The sequence below is a fragment of the Monodon monoceros genome, unplaced genomic scaffold (genome assembly GCF_005190385.1).
Source record: "Monodon monoceros isolate NGI ecotype Baffin Bay Population unplaced genomic scaffold, NGI_Narwhal_1 Super_Scaffold_11, whole genome shotgun sequence".
NCBI lineage: Eukaryota > Metazoa > Chordata > Mammalia > Artiodactyla > Monodontidae > Monodon > Monodon monoceros.
The window spans coordinates 18752440-18779411 of record NW_021703767.1 but is presented as its reverse complement, the minus strand read 5'-3'; the positions used below and the strand labels follow the sequence as shown (position 1 = coordinate 18779411).

The following is a 26972-nucleotide window of genomic DNA, read 5'->3' as shown; positions in this document are numbered from 1 at the left end:
CAGTTTGGCTACTATTTAAAAATTTTAACATAAGAAGCATGTTTAAATATTGATAGAAGGCGTATAATTTTTAGTGGAGATCATATATATGCCTATGAGTACACATAAAGTCAAGATAAAATGCTTAGGGCGTATAAGAGCAGATTTATTTAACTGCGGTATTACTTATACTATTAATATGATAAATGCAAAGCTAAATTTAACTCATTAAAGACACCAAGGAAACATGTAGGCTGATATTCATATATAAAGCAGTTGAGCTCTCAAGATTTGATAGAGAAAGGGAAATTCTGAAATTCAGGAAGTGAAGCACCTTCTGGAATGTTTATAACGTTTTGCTATTCTCTATTGTGGTCTGTGGTACCAAGCTCATTGCATTTCACTGTATTCACTAAATTTGAAGAGTTAACATAAAACAGGGGCTGGAGTGTCTTTTATCTTCATTAAACTTTGCACAGTTCACAATTCTAAAGGAAATACCAAATATGTCAACAAACATCCACATTAATGTCTGTAAATTAATTTTACTCTGCTGCTAACTTAGCTTACGTTGTTAGCTTTCTAAATCCCTTTCCATAAATTTTACCATAAATAAATTACAATTCGCAGTACAAATTCGTAGTACAATTTGTAGTACAAATTGTACAAATTACAATTTGTACAAATTTATCCTCTATTATTTGTGTGTGTGTGTTCATAAAAATGATTAAGGTAAACTCTAAAGTATGTTTTATCCTACTTTTCCAAAATCAATAAATAATGGAAAATATTAAATGGGAACTTTTCATTTATGGAAAATATATATTTAAAAGACATGTGAAAAGGTCTTAAATTATAAGAAATTGATATTTAATTCTTTATAAATTATAATTTTAGAATCACATTGGAGATGAACAAGTTCTCAATGGCAGAGGCAATTTTTGATAAAAATGGAGAATAATCTATGTGTTTAAATTTTTCCATAAAAAGCTAAAACTTGGACATAAATGACAAACTACACATTTAACATTATTTGGTATAAAAAGGGCATTCAGGACTGCAATTTTCTACCAAACAAAGTTTGTTAAGACTCCATACATGTTACCTATTTCTCCATCAATTAAACAACACAGTATCCTAAAGGAAAGGAAGAAATCTTGTGTGTGTTCAGTTTACAAAATGAGATTGGACATTTTTCACAAAAAATTCTCATTAGAGACTGACTGATGAGGATTTTAAATGACCAAAATGTATTTATCTTAAAAAATGACAAAACTAGCATTCTAGTAATAATACAATTTAATAGGGAAGTCACCCAGCTCTTTGATAACTAAATATCCTTAATTTCTTTTCCTCTATGTTAGAACCATTTTTATAAATGGTAGTCTTAATTATTTTTATATGATAAATAACACTGCTATTTATGGTCTGATATTATTACTAGAAGGTACCTTTTTCCAAATTAATGAAATACATTTGGGGTGATTACTCATGTTATGAAAACAGTCCATATAAAGATTTTCTGCAATGGTTCTTTAAAAAAAGCTTCTCGGGCTTCCCTGGTGGCACAGTGGTTGAGGGTCCGCCTGCCGATGCAGGGGATGCAGGTTTGTGACCCGGTCCGGGAGGATCCCGCATGCCGCGGAGTGGCTGGGCCCGTGAGCCATGGCCACTGAGCCTGCGAGTCCGGAGCCTGTGCTCCGCAATGGGAGAGGCCACAACAGTGAGAGGCCCGCGTACCGCAAAAAATAAATAAATAAATAAATAAATAAATAAAAGCTTCTCCAGTGTACTTATGGTCTAATATTGGATTTATATTTAGTCTGAGGAGTAAGTGATTGTATTTTGAGGTATCCATACTACATATATCCGTATTTATTACTGTCAAAATATTACCGTCAAAAGTTGCTTCTTTAACAAAGAAAAATCACAGACAAAATCCTATGTGTTCTCGGGCTTCCCTGGTGGCGCAGTGGTTAAGAATCCACCTGCCAATGCAGGGGACACGGGTTCGAGCCCTGGTCCGGGAAGATCCCACATTCTGCGGAGCAACTAAGCCCATGTGCCACAACTACTGAGCCTGCGCTCTAGAGCCTGCGAACCACAACTACTGAGCCCATGTGCTGCAAATACTGAAGCCTGCATGCCTAGAGCCCGTGCTCTGAAACAAGAGAAGCCACTGCAATGAGAGGCCCGCATACCACAATGAAGAGTGGCCCCCACTCGCTGCAACTGGAGACAGCCCGCGTGCAGCAACAAAGACCCAACGCAGCCAAAAATAAATAAAAATAAAATAAATTTATTAAAAAAAAATCCTATGTGTTCTTGAAAAACAAGCTCTTAGTATCTCGAAATCAAGGTGTTCCTATGTTCAAAATTTTATACTTCTGAACATGTAAAATGATATGGAATAAGAACTAAAAAATTCTGTCTCCTAAATAGATATTATTTGAAAATTTCTGCTAAGAAATCCCTGTGAATGAAAAGTACATAATCCATTGTGCAAGTCTGTTGACAGAGAAAATCTTGCTTTTCTGAATTATCATAGGAAGAAACGTTTAGGTCAATGTGCTTCTTAATTTTGACAGCTGCCTATATTTAACTTTCCAAACACAGAATTGTGTAACTCTTAAGCAAAATTACTTTTCATGACATAAGTGGTTCTTTATCTTTGCCTTTAACATTTAGTGTGATCTGAAACGTAATGCACTAGAATAAATAACCAATGAAGACTATTTTGGTGGCTTTCAAATCTCCATTTATGCAGGCCCCATCGAAATTTCTCTCTCTGGGAGTTCCCTGGTGGTCCAATGGTTAGGATTCTGTGCTTTCACTGCTGAGGGCGCAGGTTCAATCCCTGGTCGGAGAACTAAGATCCCGCAAGCCTCTCAGTGTGGCCACAAAAGAAAAAAAAATTTTTCTCTCTCCACTGAGTGAACTGTGATTTCCACAGTTTTATCACATGTCTGTTTTCTTCAAAGGTGTGCATTCTAGGCCACTGTCTCATAAACACTAATTGAATATTGTGCTTTCATTCCAGAAGCAACAAAATACCTCTCAGTGAGAAAGCACTTTTAAAAATTCATATCAAAAGTCACCTCTTAAGAACATGAGAGAGATTATACATACCAGACCGTTCTTGTTCCCTCCTGGGCTTCTTACCTTCGTTTTCTGTGTTGGCGGGCACAGAGTCGACCCCAAAAGGATGCCAGGGCTGGAGATCATCCAGGCTGAACTCTCCATTCACGGGAAGAAGCTCCACAGTGGTTTTGGTTTCAGTCAAAGATGGCATGAGAGCATCATTGCCATAACTGATCCTTGGTTCGCTGATCATGTTGGCCAAGACATCGTCGGAATAGTTCTGCTCTTTCTGAAGCAGCTCATCTAAACAAAACAGAGCCATGTCTTTGGTGAGTAACAGCAACCATCACAACAGAAGGAGCAGCAGCGGCTACCAACTGCTGTCTACCAGGCACAAGTGTAACTACTTGACATGCATGATCTTATTTACAGCCACAAGGTGGGTACCATTATCATCTCCATCCTACAGATGTGAAAACTGAAGCACACAGTAGGTAAGCCACTTACACAAAATCATAGCTAGCAATGCCCAAGGTGGGATTTGAGCCCAGGTAGAGTGGCTTAGGCCAAGGCTGATGCTCTGACCCGCTGCACCACTCCCCCCAGTGGTGAAAAACCTTGAGAGGTCAATGGCCATTCTCTCCTAGTCTGCTGTGATCACAGAGGAATGGAGAGCATGCTTTGGCGGGGTGTTTGCAGTGGAGTGGCAGCAGTATGCAAGGTACAGTTTCTTTCAAGCTGAAGGACATATCCAGCGAGTCCCTAGTCTTTCCATGAACATGTGTAAGGACAAGAAAAGCGTGATGGGACGCCTGCCTGCTCCATTCTTCAACAGTTCTCATTGTTTTGCCTTGAAAAAAAATCTGTCTTTCTCAAAGGCTCCCAGGTGCTGCACGATATATGTTCTGAGGCAACAAAGAAGGCCAGTTTTGGCTTTGCAGACGTGAAGCTCTGCTCCAGCCTTCTCTTCTGTGGGATAAACAGCCCCGCCTGCCAACATTTCTCATGGGCTCTCAAACCAAATATCCTGTCTTTCTCTGCTATGTCTTGTTTGCATCTCGTTTCAAAAAATACTATCAGTTACCCCTTTTTAAAACTGACTAAACAAAATCAACTTTATGGAACATAATCAACCTATCTGAAGTTCTTGTAGACCAGTGAAAATTCCCAAATTACACATTTCATTATTGAAATGCATTTTTACTGGAAAAAAGAGCTGGGAACATAACTCTGTACTGAGTGCAACTGCAGTTTTAAAAACTGAGTATCGCAAGATCTGTGATTCTCCTATTATGTTGCCAAAGATTCACCAGGTTTTTCTGTGTGACATATTTTTAACATTAGAGACTTATAAATAGCATGTGTGCTATCAACAATAACATTAATCAGAACTTTTCACTTTCCAATCATACCTCTGTCAAGAGTTTACTGTATTATATATTTCAAACCAATCACTGGTTAGTATTATTGATGTAGAAAATGAAAAAAGTAAAATCAGGATTTAAATTTGATTTGTAACATCTTACTATTATCCTTCACATTCTCTTCTAAATTCACAAAAAATTTATCTGAAAAATTAAAATTCTGTTCAAATATATCTATTAAAACAGTCTGACAGACTAGCATTAAAGTATGAGATTAATGTCCTTCTATGAAGTCAGTTTTATTGCAAGATATTTTAAATGATAAAATCTCAAGCAAATCAGTCCTCTTGAAGCCTAATTTGAGTTATAATATATATCTATTTGCTGGGGTACCATTCTAAAATTCAATATTTGATGCTTGCAATGACCTTTCCCATACAGATAAAAGGCCCGCATTACATTTCTTCCAATTTTTTCATGTCTTACAGAGTCATAGGTAATGGCTAATAACTTAGCCAATGTCTACTTTAATACATTAAATGGGTCTTTTATAGAAATCTTATGCTTGTGACTGTTAAGTAGTTAAAATGTAAAGAGAGGATCTTCTGGAATAATTATTGGTGCTTACATGTTCATCTTGTGAGGGAATGAATAACCTTTGCCAGCGGGATCAGCTCCTGGCCCTACCTGGCGCCATGTTGTTCTTGGTGTCTTTGTAGCATTTACCATCACTTAACCTCTTCCTCCATCTGGAAATTTTTTCTCTTTGCCTTGTATACTCAGTACTGAGCTTGTTTCCTGTGATTTCTCTGAGTAACTCTCTGCTCATTTTTTCTAATCTCTTCGTCTCTGTCATTTTCTTCTTGTATCTCTTTCCATCTCTTTCTTCAGTTCTTCATTTGGAAATCCCATCCACTCTTGAAATGCTAAGGACCCCCTACTTTTGGTTGAATCTGAAATGTATTTCCCCGGCTCTGACTTCTCCCTCCCACTCTAGTGTATATATTTCTAACAGTTTGCTGGAACTATTAACTTAGATCTTCCATGAACTTAGTATGTACAAAACGGGGGGGCTTCCCTGGTGGTGCAGTGGTTGAGAGTCCGCCTGCCGATGCAGGGGACACGGGTTCGTGTCCCGGTGTGGGAGGATCCCATGTGCCGCGGAGCGGCTGGGCCCGTGAGCCATGGCCGCTGAGCCTGCGCGTCCAGAGCCTGTGCTCCCACAACGGGAGAGGCCACAACAGTGAGAGACCCAAGTACTGCAAAAAAAAACCAAAAAACAAAAAACAAAAAACAAAAACTGAGCTCAAGGCTCTCCTCCTGCCTTCCCATTTTCTAATCATGGCAGAACTATTCTCCCAGCCACAGGCTTGAAACCTTCAGCACCATCTGTGACTCTATATTTTTGTGTCCCATACTTGAATTACTGACGGCTCCTTTTTAATTCCATTTTTGGATTCTCTCTTATTCATTTCTTACTCCCCTTTTCCATTACCCACCTCCCTTGAGCCATCATTACTTTTTGCCTGGATAATTGTGATAATTCTCTCCTCAGTGCTCTCCCTCCTCTAATTTTTATCCCTCTGTTTCCCAGATCTTTTCCTGATATTAAGGAATGGCTCCACCCTATTTCAACGGCTTCTCAGTTTCTAACGACTTAATCCCAAACTCCTCTGCCAAATGTTAAAGGCCCTCTGGGATCTGGGCCCACCTCATCTTTTTAGCCATGAGGCTCACAGCTCTTTGCTGTATACACCTGTGATATTGTGATTTATAATAAGAAATATTTACTTGGTCTTTATAGGCACAGAGGTACTAAAACCCTTGGAACTTCTTAGGTGATGTGACCTATAAAGGTGTCTTTTTACATTAATGAGGTGACTTCTGAAAAGCTCCTAGGTCACCTAAGGATGGGGGCTTGTCACCAGGGGAACTAACAACATGCTTAGAAGGTTAGAACTTTCAGCCTCACCCCCAATGGCCAATGATTTAATCAAACATGCCTATGTAATGAAGCCTCTGTAAAAACCCCAAAGAATAGGGTTCGCATTATTTACAATAGCCAAAGTATGGAAGCAACCTAAGTGTCCACCACAGGTGAATCGATAAAGAAGATGTGGTACATATACATACAATGGAGTATTACTCAGCCATAAAAAAGAATGAAATTTTGCCATTGGCAACAACATGGATGGACCTATAGAGTATTATGCTTAGAGAAATAAGTCAGACAGAGAAAGACAAATACTGTATAATATCACTTATATGAGGAATCTGAAAAATACAACAAACTAGTGAATATAACAAAAAAGAAACAGACTCACAGATAAAGAGAACAAACTGGTTACCAGTGGGGAGAGGGGAGGGACAAGATATGGATAGGGGTTTAAGAGGTACAAACTACTATGTTTAGAATAAATAAGCTACAAGGATATATTGTACAGCACAGGGAATATAGCCAACATTTTATAATAACTATAAATGGAGTATAAGCTTTCAAAATTGTGAATCACTATGGTGTACACCTGAAACTTATATAATATTATAAATCAAGTATACCTCAATAAAAAAAAGGGAAGAAAAAAATTAAGTGAATTTAGCAAGGCTGCGGAATACATGGTCAATATAAAAACTCAGCTGTATTATATACTCACAACAATTAGAAAGTAAACATTTAAAAAATATGCTATGTAAAAAAAAGAATAGGGTTAGGAGAGCTTCAGCATTGGTGAACACGCGATGTGGAGATGTGGGAGCATGCTGGGCTGGGAGGGGGCAGGAGAGCTCTGAGCTCCTTCCCACATACTCTGCCCTAACCTTCTCTTGTTCCTGAGTTAAATCCTTTTTTAATAAACCTGCTAGTTTATTAAAAATCCAGTAAGTAAAACATTTATCTGTGTTCTGTGAGCCATTCTAGGAAGTTAATAGAACCTAAGGAGGAGGTGGCTGGAGTCTCTGATTCACAGATGGCCATCAGAAGGCCAGGTGACAGCCAGGACTCGAGACTGGCTGTGGAGGGGAGTGGGGTGGGCAGTCTTGTGGGACTAAGCCCTTGCTTGACCTGTGGACTCTGACGCTACCTTCCAGGTAGTAGTATCAGGATTCGGTTGAACTGTAGGACACTCAGCTAACGCTGGAGAATCGCTTGTTGGTGTGGGGAGAACTCCACACATTGGAATTGGTGTCAGAATCACAATACCACATCTGAACGGTCTGGAATACTCTCAGATGGGACCATGCATTCCCCTCAGGACACCTTTGCTCTCTGTTCCTGCTACCTGGGAAGCCCATCTCTGCTTATATAAACTATAATGAACTCTTCAGGGCCCAGCTCCAATGCCGCCTCTTCTACAGCTCTCCTCCCAATAACTTTATGAGGTAGGCATCATTACCTTTACAGAACATGAATCTGAGGCCGGGAGAGGTGAATGGATTCTTCAAGATTCCATGGCCAGTAAGCATCAGTGCTGAAATCCAAGTCCTGGGCTACATAACACCAACCTCCCTGATTTAACCCCTACCTATCCAGGGTCACTCTTATTCTCATCACTGGACTGTTCATTTACAGAGTAGATGGAGAAACCAGGCATTATAAGCATGACTTCCATAATGTCTTCCACATTTACCTTGTAAGCTGACTTAAACACCATGAGCCCTATGGAATGGTTACTGCTTTTGTCCCCTCAAATAGGCATTTCCCAGGCATGGGAGCTGGGAGGAGTCCTGTACCCATCTCAGCCATGGCAGTAAAAAAGATAGTGTAGGGAACTGTCACAGTGGAAAATCTTACATCTGTGCTTCAGAAAATAGGCACGGCATTTTAGATTGCAGCAAATCATGGTGTGCCCCTTTTCTCTTTTACACTGTTGGCAGGAAATTTCCTCCAAATGGCTGCTAAAATGTAGAGCCCCATGGTGGTTAATTTTCCTGGTTTATTATATTCATTTTCAGAAAATGAAAGAACAAAACATTCAACAAACATTACATTTTTGGCAGACTAAGAAGCACTTAAGCTTTAAAAAAACTTTTGGTACCAAAGCAGAAATCCACTTTCCTATCTCTCTTTAACATAGGAGATTTAGAAACAACCACCTTTGGTCATCTCACTTGGAACAATGAGGTCAGTGTTGGGTTTAAGGGAAGAAAAGAGGGTGGAAATGATGGATTACTGTTAGCTGGAGTAGGATTCAATTTTCTGACCATAAAATGTCTAAGATGGCCACCTACTTCTTGACATTATTAAGGGCTCAGGATTTTACCAACTGTTAACACAATTGGCACCAGGCAATTCCTCTTATGATAAAAAAAAAAAAAATTCAAAGCCAAATATCATTTCATTGTTCATTCTGAGTGGGACTTAATCTTTGAATTTTGTGGCCAGACTAACTACACAGAAACCACACTTCTACTATGTTGGTGGCCCCGATGGATTATCTTTTTATCTGAATTAATTTAATATTTTATTACAATGCTTTGATGGCATATATTGGGATGTCAAAGCTTTTAGGCATCTACATTTGCCAACTGCTGTATTAAACTAAAAGGCACATTCCCCCCAAGACTCTTTATTTTCTTAAAGGCTAACTGATACTGCCCAAAATTGCAGCAGTTACCTCTGTAGTTAAATATTTTCTGTAATACCCAAGCATATGAGCCTTGCAGTTAAAAGTGGAAATATTTAACTGAATTCAATGGTGGTAATATTTAAACTACAGTGTAAACAATAAAAAGATGTTTAATTTCAAATATTAAACATGAAATGAACCCCACTGTATGTTGCCCTCTTAAAAATGTTTCAAGGATGTATATCAAGCATACTTATAGTAAATAAGAAAAAGAAAATGAAACACCTCACCACTTAGCTATCATTGAAAATATTTAAAATATTTTAAAGAAAGCAACATCAGGGCTTCCCTGGTGGCACAGGGGTTAAAAATCCGCCTGCCAATGCAGGGGACACAGGTTCGAGCCCTGGTCCGGGAAGATCCCACATACCGCAGAACAACTAAGCCCGTGCCCCACAACTACTGAGGCTGCGCTCTAGAGCACATGAGCCACAACTACTGAAGCCTGTGCACCTACAGCCTGTGCTCCGCAACAAGAGAAGCCACTGCAGTGAGAAACCCGTGCATCGCCGCAACTAGAGAAAGCCTGTGCACGGCAAGGAAGACCCAACGCGGACCCCCCCCCAAAAAATAATAATAATAAATAAATTTATTTTTTTTAAAAAAGAAAACAACATCAAAAGAGATCCCCCAGTGGTGATTTCAACTTCAAATGACTAACGTATTTTGTTTTTGTAGAAGCAATAGACTTCCATGATAATTCATTTTGAGAGAAATGGCCTCATAAAGGACTATGAATGGGAAACAGATGAATCCTAGATAATTCATCTAATGCTCTTCTTTTAATTATTAATCCACTAGGCAAACTCCTTCTAAAAGTTTAACTGCCATATTTTAGGTTTCAAGAAAATGAAGTTTATAAACATTAAATCAGTTCTTCTACAAGCTTCAGCTGTAATTACTGAACTACCTTTTCCATCCTTTAAACACATTTGGGGTGGGTGGGAAATGTCCTTCACATAGAGGAGGTCCAACCTCAGTCTTTTCCCTTGTGAAATACGGCTATTAAAGGTCTGACCTGGAGACCAGTGAACATGCTCAGGCTTGCTGGTTTTTCTACTGTATAGAACTGACCCTGCATCGCTATCTTCATTTTTCCCCAATTTTCTGATTCTTCTGGTTCCTAGTGGAAAAATACACATTTATCTGCAGTCTCTTCCCCAAGTGGAAATTTTCTATCAACTTGTCTAACAGAAGAGTCTCACATGACCAATTCTTGTATTTTAACAAATGATTACTTATGCATTTAAAAGCACTGAGGGTTACACCTCTATACCATGCATCCCTCCACCATGCCACCCCTGCAACTGCCACAGCTGCACTGGACGTATTTATAAGAGGGATGTAATTTTTTCCCCATCAAGAAGCTCTACTATAAATCTGCTGTCATCCATTCTAGGCATTTTGCCCACACCAGGACGATGAGATCAGATTTAATTTTCCAATCACAGTCTGTGCATGTCTGATACATGGCTTAGCATATAACTGCCACGCTGTTCATTATACTTAACATCACCATGGCCTCTGAAACTCCCTAAGCCTTGGTTCCTCATCCATAAAAATTAGGGGAAGTTGGATGGATGGTCTTTGTAGTTTCTCCACTTTGAATCCTGTTATCTATAATCTTGCTGTGTGGGCATCCCCTGAGAGCTTGTCGAAATGCATAATCTCGGGTTCCACCCAGAGCTAGGGAAACAATCTGCATGTTTAACATGATCCCCAGGCAATTTTTAAAAAACTGAAGTATAGTTGATGTACAATATTATATAAGTTACAGGTGTACAATATAGTGATTCACAATTTTTAAAGGTTATACTCCATTTATAGTTATTATAAAATAGTGGCTATATGCCCTGTGTTGTACAATATATCCTTGCAGCTTATTTTATACATATTACCTCTTAATCCCCTACCCCTACATTGCCCCTCCCCGCTTCCCTCTCCCCACAGGTAACCACTAGTTTGTTCTCTGTATCTGTGAGTCTGCTTCTTTTTTGTTATATTCATTAGTTTGCTGTATGTTTTAGGTTCCACATATAAGTGACATCATACAGTATTTGTCTTTCTCTATCTGACTTATTTCACTTAGCATAATACATCTGATCCCAGGCGAGTCTTAAGCACATTACAGTCTGACCACTGCCACGAGGTCTACAAAGGCATCAGTACAAAATGGCCTGTTATCCCCTTCCTACAAGACAAGCCTCAAAACAAAAACAAGGTGTGAAAGGTGAGTATGGCCAAGAAACAATATTGCCAGAAGAAACCTTGCTGCAAAACACCTCAAAGGCATGTTCATAAACCCAACCCACCCTATGGCCTTGAAGCTGTCATTCACGATAACATTTTTCTGAACCAGGAAGCCACAGGAAAGGAAAGACTAGTTATGAATTTCCTTTGTTTTGCCAGACTATTTGTCAGGCAGGAAATTACATAGGAGCCAGAGCAGGAAAGTGTTCAGGAAACAAACAGGTCATTGTTATTCAGACCCTGAGAAAAAGAATGCACTTTAAAAAGTAGAGGGCACCAGAGGACATACTTCACTGCTGTGCTCTCCCCTATAAAGACTGAATTTACGTCTTAAGCATGGACTGACTTATAGTTCAATGGAGCAGAAGTTGTTTGAAATGCTGATTTGGGGGAGAACCTATGTGGTCTTCAAGTGATTACTGCACACGGCTGGGATGTTTCTATCAGCGTGTGACTGGTGCGACAGCAATACTGTGATGGAATTGTGTCATGCTATGACATCTTGATAGCATGAGATCAACGGCACCAATGACGCCTTCCATGCCTGTGGCCTTTACATAGCTGTTAGCTCATTTGATACCCACATCAACCTTCATAATGGGATTACTACCCCCAATGACAGTTGAGCAAACTGTGACACCAACCTTGAGAAATACATGTAAAGTTATCAAGTAACTGAACTGGGATCTGAACATAAGTATCCCGATTCCTAGTGCAACCTTCTCACTATTCCATTGAAAAAAAAAACATTTTATGGAGGACGTGGCTATTTCACTTTGATTAGTAACAAATATTATAAAAATACATCCACATCTATCATCACAAGCGTCCTGTTCTGCATACATTATTTTTGATCGATTTGGAAACTGATGAATGTAATGATATCTTTTTTACACGTGAAGAAACCAAGGTAATCACAGAGCCGGCGTCCAAGGTCACAGAGTTTCTTGATGGTGGGGCAGAGCTGAAAGGCCAGGTGTTCCCAGCTACACAGCCATGCACTGCTCCCTTCTCTAAGTGAGGCTTACCTGTCACTCCTGTTTTGATGGTCCACCCTCAGCAGCAGTTTCTCCTCTCACCCATCTCCCACTTCTTTAGATTTCCCTTTCTCTGGTAGACTGGTATAAATATGATGGCCACATGAACTGTCATTAGGTTTCACCGATTCTGAGTCAAATTTAAGATATTTAGACTGCTTTGGATTTTGAGCGATTTAAATTTACAAGGCTGCCATATTTTCCAACATGAGGAAAAAATGAGATATATTATCACAAAGCAAAACTGTTCCACAAATCTAGTTTTTATTTTGACCTCCCAGAAAACTGGGTCAGTCCTCTTATTTTTAGCTACACTATCAACCCTGAAAATCTCTCACCGTCTCAAAATTCAGACTCCACGTCTGAATCTGGGTTTATTTTTCTTTAGCAGTTTCTTGGACAGAGATTTTAAATGGAGCATGCTTTGTCCACTTATGGCAACAAACTATCCCTGAAGGTGATACAAACGTGGCTACACGTTACTTGTGAGAACATTCCTTGTTGCAAGTGACATTCTCCTGAAGCATCGCTTGGCTCGCTTAAAATGGAGCATACAGAAGAAGTTCCTTTTCAAGACAAATTTCGTTTTGACTTTCAAACAACGCAGATCAAACAACTTAGACCTACCAATGGCCATCAGAAATCAAGATAAAAGTCAGTCAGGCTCCCTGGTTTCTAAAAACAGAGTAGAGTTCCTACTTCATGTTTACTTGTGGAACTTGAGCCAATGACCTGATCTTATTTCCAACCACAGTAGGAGTCTTGGTACCGCCTGGGTAGTCAGGAGCCTAAGCAATCCTGAGGGGAAAACTCTTCTAAAGTTTAAGCTAAAAACCAAGTTTACATATTACAGAAAGAATCTCAAAGTATGCTGTGTTGAGGGCATAATTCACATATATAAATGTGCCCTAGTTTTGAAGAAACAACGCATAGTGAAGAATTTCAGTGTAAAGGGCTGATCTGTAGTGCCAGCTTTAGCCTGTATGTGTATGGATGTTTTCCTCTGGTTAATACATATAGTGAAAATGCATATATGTCCATGAATGTAAGCAGATGCAGACTAAATGTCCTCTGCAAACTAAATTAAAATAAATGTGATTTTTATGTCTTATATCCCTTAAACAAAAGTCAATGATTTCTTATGGCCTTCAACCTAGCAAGACAGTTGTCTCTTCACATGTTAGAGGAAAAACTGGCTGTCTGGGGGTAGTTGAGAGATGTATACTTTTATGGCTAAGCTCAAGGAGTTTCAAAGTAATTATGATTATGTAGAATTTTCTCTTCAAAATTGTCTTTAAGAGCCTAACCCCTGCAACATCACTTCACTGTGATTCCTCCTTATATAAAAATGTAGTTTGGTGCTAATTATGAGTCATATACATTCAGTGCAAAGAAAACAAAAGAAACAAAAATTCACTTGCCATCCCACCAAAAATAATTTTTAACATAGTTTTATCCTTTACGGAATCAATTATTTCATCTCGTCCCCTCATCACTTTATTATCTAGTTGTTACGACTGTGGTCAAGGAGACAGAATTTTGTGAGATTACTGAAGAAGGCCCCTGGAATTGGAGTTATCAGATTTGAGGACACAGAGAGATGCAATCACAAGAATCCGTATTTCTCCAGTGCCATTCCAGAGTATGTATTTCTTTGTTCTCTGGTAGGTTGTTCTGCATAGTTCGTACAGTTTATTGTTTGTTTCTTTGTACTTGTAAGTTCTCCGCTATACGGTAAATTGGAAACATGAAATAAAACCTGAGGTTTGCTCTATCTGGGTCAGTATCACATTTCATTTTTAAAAAATTGCTCATGCTTTTAGTGAGCACAAGAAAGGATAATGTGGAAGATTATTTTAAAAAAGGACTCAAATGACTGTTTAACTGCTCTTGCATACATTTTTATAAATGCAAAGTCATTCTGGCAGCTGTATACAATCTGAGCACATACTCCCCTGGAGCCTTCGCTGTGGATGCTGGGGCATTCTGGGCACCAACCCACAATATCCCCCCTTTTGCTCCACCTCAGCTCTAAACCAACTAAGAGAGAGCAGCTGGAGATTAAAACATCACCTTTACTTCTGATAAAGGCCAGGCCCTCACCAGCCCACAGGATGCGAGTCACATATAGGGCACATGGCTTGTCAAGCTCTGTGCAGACTGCATTTCAGCTTCACCCTGTACCCCCAGCTGCACGTGACAAGGGGGGGAGTCTGAGTGATGCCCCTACCACTGTGTCCTGTCCAACCTGCGTACTGTAAGCAGTGGTCCTGTCTGATTGGCACCTTCTCCCAAACTTGTGAGAGAAGTCTTTCTTACCTGGGTAAGAGACACCCTGTGGGCAACAGTGCCCCTCTCAACAGCTAGTAATCATTCTCTGCTATGCTATGAAAACAGTGCACACTAATTGATTCATATCTGATAAATGCCTAATCGACGGAACTCTATACAGGCATACAATAGAAGCAATACTTCGCTTTACTGTGCTTTGCATTTTTTTACGGACTGAAGGTTTCTGGCAACCCTGTGTCAAGCAAGTCTATTGGTGCCATTTTCCCAACAGCATTTGCTCACTTTTTGTCTCTGGATCACATTTTGGTAACTGTTGCAATATTTCAAACTTTTTCATTATTATTATATTTGGATGGTGATCTATGATCAGTGATTTTTTTTTTTTTTTCCGGTACGCGGGCCTCTCACTGCTGCGGCCTCTCCCGTCGCGGAGCACAGGCTCCGGATGCGCAGGCTCAGCGGCCATGACTCACGGGCTCAGCTGCTCCGCGGCATGTGGGATCTTCCCGGACCAGGGCACGAACCAGCGTCCCCTGCATCGGCAGGCGGACCCTCAACCACTGCGCCACCAGGGAAGCCCGATCAGTGATTTTTGATGTTACCAATGCAAGATTACAGATTGATAAAGGCTCAGATGATGGTTAACATTTTAAGCAATAAGGTATTTTCTAGCTGAAGTAAGTACGTTGCTTTTTAGACATAGTGCTGTTGCATACAAAAGAGTACAGCATAGTTTGAACATAACTTTGACATGCACTTGGGAAACCAAAAAATTCACATGACTAGCTTTATTGAGATATTTGCCTTATTCTGGTGGTCTGGAACCGAGTTTGCAATTATCTCTTAGGTATGCCCGTATTTTGAAGGATGTAAGGTATCGGTTACCAAGGCTGGCTAGCTCATGGTAGAAAGTAACATTTTCAACATCCATACATAGGTGTTTTCACTCAAGGAGCCTAAGATTTATGCTGGTAAGTACAAGGGGTGCAGGCAGGGGTGGATAAGGTCAGCGCGAATCACAAGCAAGCATGCTCCTGTTCCTGTAGACAGCGTATCATGTTTGTATGCGTGGCAGTGCACCTGAAAGTTTATGCAGGTTGAAAAGAACCACATCAACCCTCTATGCTCTTCTGCACACTGGCCTATGTTTGTTTTCTTTAACACAAAATGGTTCTGCAGTGAACGTTTTTAGAACAGCAATGGTCCTTTTTCTTCTGCAGTAGTGGACTCACGGGATCCCTTAACAATATAGGGGGAACCAAGCCTGGCGATGGAAAGTGCTTGGCATCTGAAGCTTGGTGATGGATGGAAAGTGTCTGTCTTTGGGGAAGCATTAATAGAGCAGATGTGGAGAGGCTGAAAGGACTCACTTTAAGAAAATTAATCTGGAGTCAAGAAAATTAGAATCATTTTATTATTAATTAATGAGCTCATTCATTCATTCATTCATTTATTCACCTGTTCAGCAATCCTATGTATTCCAGGCCAGGGCAGGAAATAACTAAGGCAGTTTCTTTTTACTCAAAGCTCACGGCCTCAGATGGGCATAAAAGTAATTCCTATACAAATGCTATGGTAAGGGGTATAGACAGAGCAAGAAAGAAACAAACTGGGACTTTGGGGTGGGGGAGATAGTGATATTACAGCTTCGCTAAGGAAGACAGGCTACTGTTCTAGTATTTACAAGTGCATGGATCAAGGCACAGAGGATGGGCTGCCCAAGAGCTGGGACTCTTCTGGTTCCTGGGACACAAGGGAGGTGAAAAGGGAAGCAGCTTAGACAGAAGCTAGGGGCTTTACATTTGTGGGATACACACAGGGCGAAGGAATATACTGACCTGCATGAAGAGTAGGCCATTCGCAAAATCCAGACTATGGTTATTCCATGGGTTGAGTGGCCCGCAGTTCAGTAATAAGTAAATTATAAAGAAAAGAAAAGGATAGAGGGGAAATCTGAGGATTATAAAATCCTAAAGAGACATGTCAACATTAAAAAAAAGGGGAAGAAGATAGTGGGCAAGGATGTACACTAGTGATAAAAACTGAAAGATGTTTAAGGAAGTGATACAAAGAACAACAGTGTTACTTTGGAGGTGGTGGGAGGTGCACCAGGGAGGTTGTGACTGGGATAGGGTGGAGGTGCTATTGGGTGGCTGGTAATATTTTTATTCTTGACCTCAGTTTTGTCCATCAGAAGAGCAAATATGGGGGGAGAAAGACAGGTTCTATTTGGACACATTGAGTTTGTGATCATGGTGGACATCATGGTGGAGAGGTCTGGAGCCCCTGGAAATATGGGCCTGGAGAGCTCATGGAAAGACTGAAACAGGCCCACTGGGAAGCACTGGGATGAAAATGGGACTTTTCCCATTTTCCCAGGTATTTTAGTAAAAAAGCCCACATTAGATTCCCCCAGGGGATTTATCATACGTTGAATTCTGCTAGATAATGAACAGTTCCATCCACAGTGAAGTGTCACATCCTCACTAAAAATTCTTTACAGTGTTGAACTGCTGTGCTTAACAATAACATCAGATTGGTGGTTACTGTTAAGAATGACATGGAGCAAAGTATTTTGCATCCAGAAAGTGTCACAGGTCTTCCCCTCACCCCCTCTTAAATCCAATCATTTCAGTATGAGCACCCATGAGATGATGAAAAAAAAAAGAAAAAAGCAACCTTATTTTTTTTTTTCTGCAAAGAACACATGAGAAAACTGTGTAGGAGATAAAAAATAAAGTAGACCCAACCCTTTTGCTAATTTACCTTTGAATATGCTCTCCCTTCAGACAATGACGAAATGAAATGGGGGTGCTGTCATTGAGGCCAGCCATCTCTGCTTCAAGTTCCCTGTAAGCCACGAACCCTGGTGCCAGAGGTGTGTTCCACTGAACATGGTGGAAAATTACCCCAGATGACCACTTCCTCACCAAGAATGGATAACCCATTTTGCTGCCTGAGACAACTGTTTCCACGATATACTCCTTGCTGCCTTGTAATAGGGATCTTGCCCTAGTCTTTCCTTCTAAACTGTTTCTAATCTCCGCACTTTCCAATCTCAGCCCTAGACCTCGTCCATGCCCCTGATGCTTTTCCTGTTGAAAACTTACATGGAATTCTAGTAATTTCCCTTCTTCAAAAAAGTTGCTTAAAAATGTTATTTTCATCTCAGCAGAGTCCTCCTCCACCCTGCTCTGAAAAAGTCTCAACTCAGAAATAATAAAACAAAAAACAGACTTCATCTTAAATTATGATATACTATATAAAGAGTTATCAGTTTGGTCTCAGATTTCTATTCTTTCCCCTTTTACACAATCAGATTAAAAATATAACTAGCTTTCTCTGAATATACAGTATCAAAACATGATCATCTTCAATAATATGTAAATAATTAACCTCAAAATTTAGAGCCCTCTACACTAATTACCACAGGGCTCCAACAACCTTTTGTGTGTGTGTTTGTGAAATAAGCAGTCTTTATTCGAACATACTATAAGCTTCAACAACAAATTAAAAAATGATTCACCTTATGGTGCATTTATCCATGTCTTTTCATCTTCCAAGTGTAGTAAACATTAATTAACCTTGGCTAATTAAAACAGTCATGGTTTACAAATTTACTCATTAATCAGCCTCAAGCAAATGCAAAGGATTTAAAGCCTTTCACAATTGGAACCAGTTAAATATGGAAATTATTTTTTTTTAAGTGAAGAGGTCATAAAAAAACATGCAGTCCTTTGACTTAAATTTGATAGTGTTTTGGAAAGAAACTTGGACAATTTTTTGGATTTGTAGAAGTCAAAGGAAATTAAAAATAAAACTGCCTGGGACTTCCCTGGCAGTCCGGTGGTTAAGACTCTGCGCTTCCACTGCAGCAGGGGGCGTGGGTTTCATCGCTGGTTGGGGAACTAAGATCCCCCATGCCCGTGCGGTGTGGCCAAAAAATAAAAAAAACCTGCCTGGTATGGGTTGAATTGTGTTCCGCCTCCAAAATATATCGATGTCCTAACCGCCAGTGCCTCTGAATATGACCTTATTTGGAAATGGGATCTCTGCAGATGTAATCAAGTAAAGATGAGATCATACTAGAATAAGGCCCTCAATCCCAGATGGACCCTACAGGAGGCAGGTGGGCTCTTGGTCGTATTGAAAACGACACACAGGCAGAGGTTGGAGTGATGTACCTACAAGCCAAAGAAACGTCAGTGATTGTCAGCCACAGCAGAGGCAAGAAAATGGAATGAAACAGATACTCCCCTAGGCTCTTCAGAGGGAGCATGACCCTGTGGACACCTTCATTTTAGACTTTTAACCTCCAGAATGGTGAAAGCATAAATTTCTATTGTTTTAGGCCACCCAGTTTATGGTCATTTGTTCTGGCAGTACTAGGAAACTATTACACTACCCGTATAAGTGAATATTAACCATCTGCTAATGAGATAGCCATTTCTGACTATAAATAAATATGCAAGAGTAGAATGTAGATTTTTAGTGGGCCCTTTATTCAAGGCTGGGATAAGTGGATTGGAGAGGAGTGAAGAGCTCTATAATCTATCTAATTTGGCGCCATCAGTGCAGAGGTGTTTTCCCTCTGAACACCAGAAAGTGTTTCAATGGAGACCGAAAGGTTTCTCTGTTTCAGCTCTCAGCATCTCTATTCCCTTCTACAGGGAAACCATCCACTTCCTTTTCTGGACCCTCACTGGCTGCACGGGAATTCTGGGTACCAGTGTCAACACAAGCTCAGCAAGGCAGTGGAAGGGCCTCAGTTTCAAAAACCTTGTAAACACAGAGGTTATGTTATGTTCTTTCTAAGAAGCTGGAAGCTGAATTGTCCTTGGCAGCACAACGCATGGCAAATGCCTGGCAGGTTTCAGGTTTTATTAACTCTAGGGTGATGAAAGCATAACCATCTCTCATGCCAGAACTGAGTCTGCATATGCCAGTATGACGTAATTCATATCTCCATTCAGCAGCTAAATGGAGTGATGCTCAAATAGCTGGAGTCATCTATAACATTCAGCATATCAATTTTAACTTAGAGTCCATTCAACAAGCTGGATCTTAATGAAACTTCTCCAGGGGCCTAAAGTTTTACTTTTATTCTTGTAGGAAATATGGATGATTGGAATAGAATATTTTACAGAATTAATGTTTACTACAACTAGGTTATTTGCGACTTTTGGCTCAAGACATGAGAAAAGATGGCTACCAATACCTGGTTGTGGATTTATCCTGCTCTACTTTGTTATCCTATCTGGTCTGTCCTTATGCCTCAACACTGGGAATGCTTGGCTTTCGTCACTTAGAGATGAAGAGAAGAATATGGAGAAATTAGTAAAAGCACAACATTTAAAAATCCATCAAATCAATCCATGTCAAGTGTATGCTTTTTATATATCAAAGAGGTCTGTATTTGAAGTTCACAAAGGGAGAGTAGAAGGCTGCTGACATGAAAGCTGGTTTCAGTGACTTAGGGTAGAGAAGCAGGAAAAATGTCTTTCATGGCCTCCCTTGACTTTCTTTCTGAGGATGAAAGAACCCACATGCACTAAATAGATGATGGTTGCGGAATACTGAAGACGGGGTACACTGGATCTATCCAAAAACATGGTGTAGCCAACTATTATGGACTGGATTGTATCCCCCCCTCCCCCAAATTCATATGTTAAAGCCTTAAGCCTAATGTGACTGTATTTGGAGACAGGAGCTTTAAGGAGGTAATTAAGGTAAAATGAGGTCATAGGGTGTAGCCCTATTTCAACAGGCCTGGAACACCTCTCTCACTTGTGTACAGAGAAAATGCCACGTGAGGACACAGCAAGAAAGCAGCCACCTGCAAGCTAAGGAGAGAGGCCTCAGGAGAGACCAAACTTGCTGAGACTTTGATCTTGGACTTCCAGCTTCCAGAACTGTGAGAAAAAAAAATTCTGTTGCTTAAGCCACCCAATCTGTGGTATTTTATTATGGCAGCCTGAGTTGACTAGAATTCCCACCTAGTCATACCCAGATCAAAGGAAGATCAGTCAGAAGAGCTTTTTCAAAGGGATTTTGTTGCTTTCTTCTTCTTCTTCTTTTTTTTTTTTTTTTGGAAAGGTAATGGCTGAAGATGAGAAGAGGAGTGTGAATTACCAGTGGGTCACCAGGGATGTGCAGTGAATTTTATGTCCTGCCCCTTTCATAAAAATGACAAGGAAGTGATTTCTTCCAAATGTGACCCAGTCCAAGGTTGGAAAGTATACTTGACCTTTGGGGCTTTTCATTTTCCTTACTTTTTCTGGTCATTTGCCAAGAAAGTTCTCAAGTGCTAGCTGCTCTGCTACCTGCCTTCACTACAGGCAGAGGGAAAATTCCAAAGGACGATTTCCTCACACGTCTGGGACATTTCCAGTTACGTGGTCTACTTGCTTTGGGGGAAAAAACAGATGGTGTATGATTTTTATGCCAAGTCTCCACAGGAGATACTTTAAGCAGCAAAGGAATATAATTTGCATTCCTGTATAATCAGAGAAATACGTACACTGTTGCTTAACAGAATGAGATGCTCTCAGGTCTGGCACCTGAAGTTGGTACCCAGTGTGCCTTGTCTTGGTAATTATTTTTTGTCAGTTCGCTATGGAGACACACACTTCCTGAGCTTAATGTTAGGCTCTCTGACAATCCTCCAAGATTAAGCTTTTACCGTTTGTCATTTACAATGCTGACAACTCCAGGTGTATTTTGTCAATTTTCCCTTTTATCCCTTATTAAAATAATATCGCTTTCGATTTGAAGAATCGAAACTACTAAATCAGTAGTTTCTTTGAGTAAAATGTCAGTATCAATAATAGAAAGTGAAGAACCTAAAGAGGGAAGAAAAGATTCTGGTAGGTAGAGTAGTAAATTCACAATTTCTGAAAGCAATAAAAGAGCAAATGGGGGGCTTCCCTGGTGGCGCAATGGTTGAGAGTCCGCCTGCCGATGCAGGGGATGCGGGTTCGTGCCCCGGTCTGGGAAGATCCCACATGCCGTGGAGCGGCTGGGCCCGTGAGCCATGGCCACTGAGCCTGCGCGTCCGGAGCCTGTGCCGCACAGTGGGAAAGGCCACGGCAGTGAGAGGCCCGCATGCCGCAAAAAAAAAAAAAAAGCAAATGGGGAAAACATTAAGAGAGACAGCATTTGCTGACTGAAGCCTTCCCTATTCTTGTTCATTTCTTTTAGACACAGTTAATCAAAGTTAATAAGCTGTTTATGCCAATCCCTTTTCATAACTAATAAGAAGTCTTAACGTGGATAAAGAAAACAGCCACCAACCCTGTCACAACTAAACAAATTCTCAATGAATTTGAACTTCAAGGTTAATAATGCTTCACTTTAATATTTTAGATAGTCACTGCTTTGGAAATAAGCACCACTAGAAATCCACATGGCTAATTTCAATGACAGCAACTGCTATTCTTCGATGTTTAAGACCAACAGAAACATAATCTAAGCCTGTAAGAATCCTTGTATTTTTGGTACTTCATATAAACATGAGTTTTAAAACTTTTGAATATTTAAGAATCACCTGGGTAGGGTAAGGAAAATGAAGATTTTTGTAAATCAGAGGTGGAGCCCAGAGATCTGCATTTTTAACAAGAATGCCCCAACATTATTGGGCATCACTTGGCCCCAAGAGCACATGGCTTCCAGAATAACAACTTCCACAGGGAGTGCACTGGATAAGTTCTCAGGTGCTTTTCACATCCAAGGACTTACAGCAACCAAACCAGCAAATGCCCGATACTTTTCTCTGTCCATGGCAGATGTACAAAGGTGCAGAAATCACACAGGGCAGTGAAGGAAGCCTAAGCTATGAGCTGTTGAGTCAATACACTCATCACACTAGCCTGCTCTGTTAGTGTGGACCCATCTCTTTATTTTACATCAAAGAGATCTAGAAAGCAAGCAAGGTCTCTCTCATACATTCATACAATATTTGACTTACTGGACAGGAAATTAGGCCTTTTTTTTTTTTTTTGGATAACTTTGTTTCAGTAACTCTGCAGACAGTCTCAACTTAATTCCTCTCTTATACCCAAAAGAGGTACTTCAGGTATAAGAAAGCTTCTCCATCAAGATGGAAAGAAGGAACTGAAGTGTTGAAAATTGGTTTTCTGCCAAAAGGAAGGCAAGAGAAATAAAGCAGAGACTTAGCCTATAAACTTGAAATCCATTCCGGCAAGGCCTGAGTACTAGATTAAAAAGGTACTTCCCCCAGACCTCATCTATTCCTACTTTTCTTGAAACAGCTTCTGTTTTCTGTTTTCCTCATGGTAACTGCCATTGCCAACAGCAATCTGGAAACTGTTCTGATTAATTCTTAGCAGAAAACCGAGAGGCTATTCCTGTAATTATTATTATTATTCTCAAAACACTTAAATTTGGTTGGTTTGCTTCAAGTGTTCATTCTCAGTATTAAAAAAAAATTGCCAAGAACTTGTTTTGACAGATGACAACACTGTAAAAAACAGGAGGAGGGCAGCAATAGTGCTTTAGGAAGTATTTCTGTTCTTTATTTACAGAATAGCATAGAAATTGAGATCTCTAGGGTTATAGTAGACTATAAAACCTTGGAAGAAAAAAAACAGAGATGGTCTAACACTTTCACTGATCATTTAGACTCGGGATTTAAAACCATTTCCACCTAAGTTTCTTGAAATGCTACATTGCCAGCCAACGTCACGTACTGCAACTTCCCTACAATTTTAGGGGCACGGAACACCAAACTGAGAGAAATATAAACTGAAGAGGAGTCAGTTTATAAATATAAACTGAAGGGGGAGCCAAGTCTGCTGCATGTCATTTGTCCTTTCTTTATAGTTATTTTAAAGGCAGTGATGCTTATCAAAAAATATAAATAGTCCTGAGGGGTTTCAAGTGACAGTAGAAATGTCCCTCTCTTCTCCACAGGTGGGCCAGGATATCTGGAGGGATATGGTGTCAAATTAGAGAAGACTGTACGTTTTAATTTATTAGGGAGAGGCAAGCAGTTCCATAAAAAGATTATACCCATCTAATGATCAATAGCTTATGAAGTTCCTTTTCACTTGCCCCCATTATGACAGGGTATGACAGATTTAAAAAATTACCTATTTGATAATTAAAAAAAAATTATGTTTTGATTTTTAGTATTTAATCATGAGAAGTGTATCTTTTCATCTAAGACTATTCAGCAATTATGTATCTTTTTCTATAAATGGAGCTGTTATATTTATGAATTAAATACATTAACTTCATTTAGGTTTTCACCTTAAGTACTTTTTGTGGTATATGGTTTTTTATCATGTGGATTTAGGACATAACAGTATGGGTAAATCTAAATGGCTTACTGGTGGGCTAGAATAGATCCTCACCTATTTATTAACTTTTTGTAAGTTGAATACACTCTAAATCAGTAATTCTCAAAGTTCTGCATGCATCACAGTCACCTGGACAGCTTGTTAAAAGCTAGGCTGCGAATTCCTCAACCCAGCATTGCTGATTCAGAAAGTCTGGGGTGGGACCAGAGAATGTGAATTTCTAGCAAGTCCCCAGGGGACGCTGATGCTGCTGATCCAAGAATCACAAATCTTCTAACTGAAGAATTCCTTGAAGACACGTATTTGTAATACTGGCTTGTACCTAGTAATTTGTTTCAGGAGAAATGAATGCACAAGAAATTTGATTCACACCCTCAAAGAGATTATAATTAGTACAGGACAATTAGTTGACATGTACACATCAAAACAACAGCAGACACATGTAATATATAATGATCATTATAATGATCAGAGTACAGATGCTTTGTGTTAATTAAAGAATTAAAGGGAGAGGTGACACGAGAGTTGGGGTTTTGGAAGCTCAAAAAGATCTCAATAGGCCAAAACTGGGCAGGGGTATTGCAGGCAGATGGAGCAGAATATGTAAATGTATCCAGGGCTGTGGACGTAAGATCAGCCTTCTTGGAAGGTTAGGCTCATGAAGGAGAATAAGGGGAACAACTATTTACTTTGCCTGTCCAGGGTTATTTTATTATTATTTAAAAAAATTGAAGCATAGTTGATTTACAATGTCACGTTAGTTTCAGGTGTACAGCACAGTGATTCATATATATATATATATATATATATATATATATATATACACATACATATATTCTTTTTCAGATTCTTTTCCCACTATTTGCTTTGCTGTTCAGGGTTATTTTGAGAATCAAATGAGTCTTAAACAAAAAAGAGAAGAAAAGAGAGCACCTACCAAGCACCGGTGCAGTACCACGGACACCTAAGGGGACAGGAGGAACCCCCAGGGACCGGGTAGGAAGTGGGGCGAGTGAAGGGGGAGGAGAAGTGGAGGCGGGACGGGACTGGTGTCCCTGAGGGGCGGCTGGGAGAGGGGAAGGGATCCCACGTCCGAGGTGGAAATTGGGGGACCATTGGGAGGGCAGAGGATCAAAAGGGAGCATGGTCACGTTTCCCCTGCCCACATGGGCCCTGGGGAACCTGCTGAGATCCCGGGCCGGATCCTCTGCCCACCGAGGCCCCCTCTAGCTGTCCGGGTCCTGAGGAAGTGGGAGGGAGGGAAGGGGGAGCAAAAGTAAAGGCCGGACCTCCGGGACCAGCACTCCTGAGGGGTGGCTGGCGGAGGGGAGGACGTCCTACATCCAGTGGGACCAACCCATGGTTAGGGGTCCAGCAGGGACGGTGAGGGAGGGGTGCAGAGGAACAGAAGGGAATGGGGCCAGCACTTTCCCTGTCCACTTGGGCACCGGGGACCTGGCTGGGCTCCCGGGCCTACTCCTCTGCCCTCGGACCCTCCCTCCCGCAGTGCAGAGCCCAAGCCCTGCCCCTACACCCCAACCCGGGGCCCCACCTCTACACTCGGAGACCCCCTCTGAGACCCCCTCCAACCGCATTGGGCCTAAACCCCACCCACACACCCTCACCCAGGGCCTTACCTCCAAACTCCAGAACTCCACACTCCAGAGGCCCTCCTTTGGACATGCTGCCCCTCCCTTTCTATGCAGGTCCTAAGCAGAGGCCCCACCCCACACTCAAATGTCACCCCCCACCCACCTAGGTCCCGCCCTGCCCTAAACCCCGCCCCTGCCTAAGTTCCACCCCTGCCTAAACTCCGCCTCCATAGCCAAGGCTCTTCTTTTCTTTTTTTTTTCTCTTTTCCTCTTTTAGATTGGGGTTCTCTTTTACCTTGTTGATTCATTGTTGTTGATTTTTTAATATTTTTATTTTTCCTAATAAATCTTTTATTTTTCTAATTTTATTTTATTCTTTATACATTATTAGTGATCACTCCTTTTGGCCTGTTGCCCCCCCCCTTTTTTTTCTGCTGTGGTTTTATTTTAGCTTGTTGCAGTTGTTTCAATTATAGTTTTATTTTTTCTAATATATTTTTTATCTTTCTAATTTTATTTTGTTTTTTATTCTTTGTACGGCTCATTTTTTTCTTTCTTACTTCCTTTTTTTTTTTTTTAACCATGCCATGAAGCTTGGGGGATCTTGGTTCCCAAGCCAGAGGTCGGGCCCGAGCTCCTGTGATGGGAACTCCGAGTCCAAACCAATGGACTAACAGAGAAACTCAGATCCCAGGGAATATCAAGCGGAGTGAGGCCTCCTGGACGTTGTCATCTCAGTACCAAGACCCAGCTCTATATAACTGCCTGCAAACTCCAGTGCTGGACGTCTCAGGCCAAACAATCAGTTTGGCACGAATAATGCACCACCCATAAAAAAAAAAAAAAAAAGAAGAAACGGAAAATTAAAAAAGAAACGAAAAAAAAGTTACAGACGAAGGAGCAAGGTAAAAACCTATAAGACCAAATAAATGAAGATGAAATAGGCAACCTACCTGAAAAAGAATTCAGAGTAATGATAGTAAAGATGATCCAAAATCTCAGAAACAGAATAGAGAAAATACAAGAAACATTTTACAAGGATCTAGAAGAAGTAAAGAGCAAACAAACAGTGATGAACAACACAATTACAGAAATTAAAAATACTCTAGAAGGAATCAATAACAGAATAACTGAAGCAGAAAAACGGATAAGTGACCTGGAAGATAAAATGGTGGAAATAACTGCCAGGGAGCAGAATAAAGAAAAAACAATGAAAAGAATTGAGGACAGTCTCAGAGACCTCTGGGACAACATTAATGCACCAACATTAGACTTATAGGGGTCCCAGAAGAAGAGGAGAAAAAGAAAGGGTCTGAGAAAATATTTGAAGAGATTATACTAGAAAACTTCCATAACATGGGAAAAGAAATAGTCAATCAAGTATGGGAAGCACAGAGAGTACCATACAGGATAAACCCAAAGAGAAACACTC

At 40.4% G+C, this 26972-nt stretch overlaps 1 protein-coding gene across 2 annotated transcripts in view; it reads right to left on the bottom strand.

Moving 5' to 3' along the window:
• The window catches only part of APP (amyloid beta precursor protein), a 277963-nt gene that overhangs the window by 24952 nt on the left and 226039 nt on the right, over positions 1 to 26972 (bottom strand). For both annotated transcript variants that reach the window (XM_029213882.1, XM_029213881.1), the window contains exon 14: positions 3142 to 3363. In XM_029213882.1, coding sequence (XP_029069715.1) covers positions 3142 to 3363 — 222 coding nt within the window. The remainder of the gene's footprint in view (positions 1 to 3141; positions 3364 to 26972) is intronic.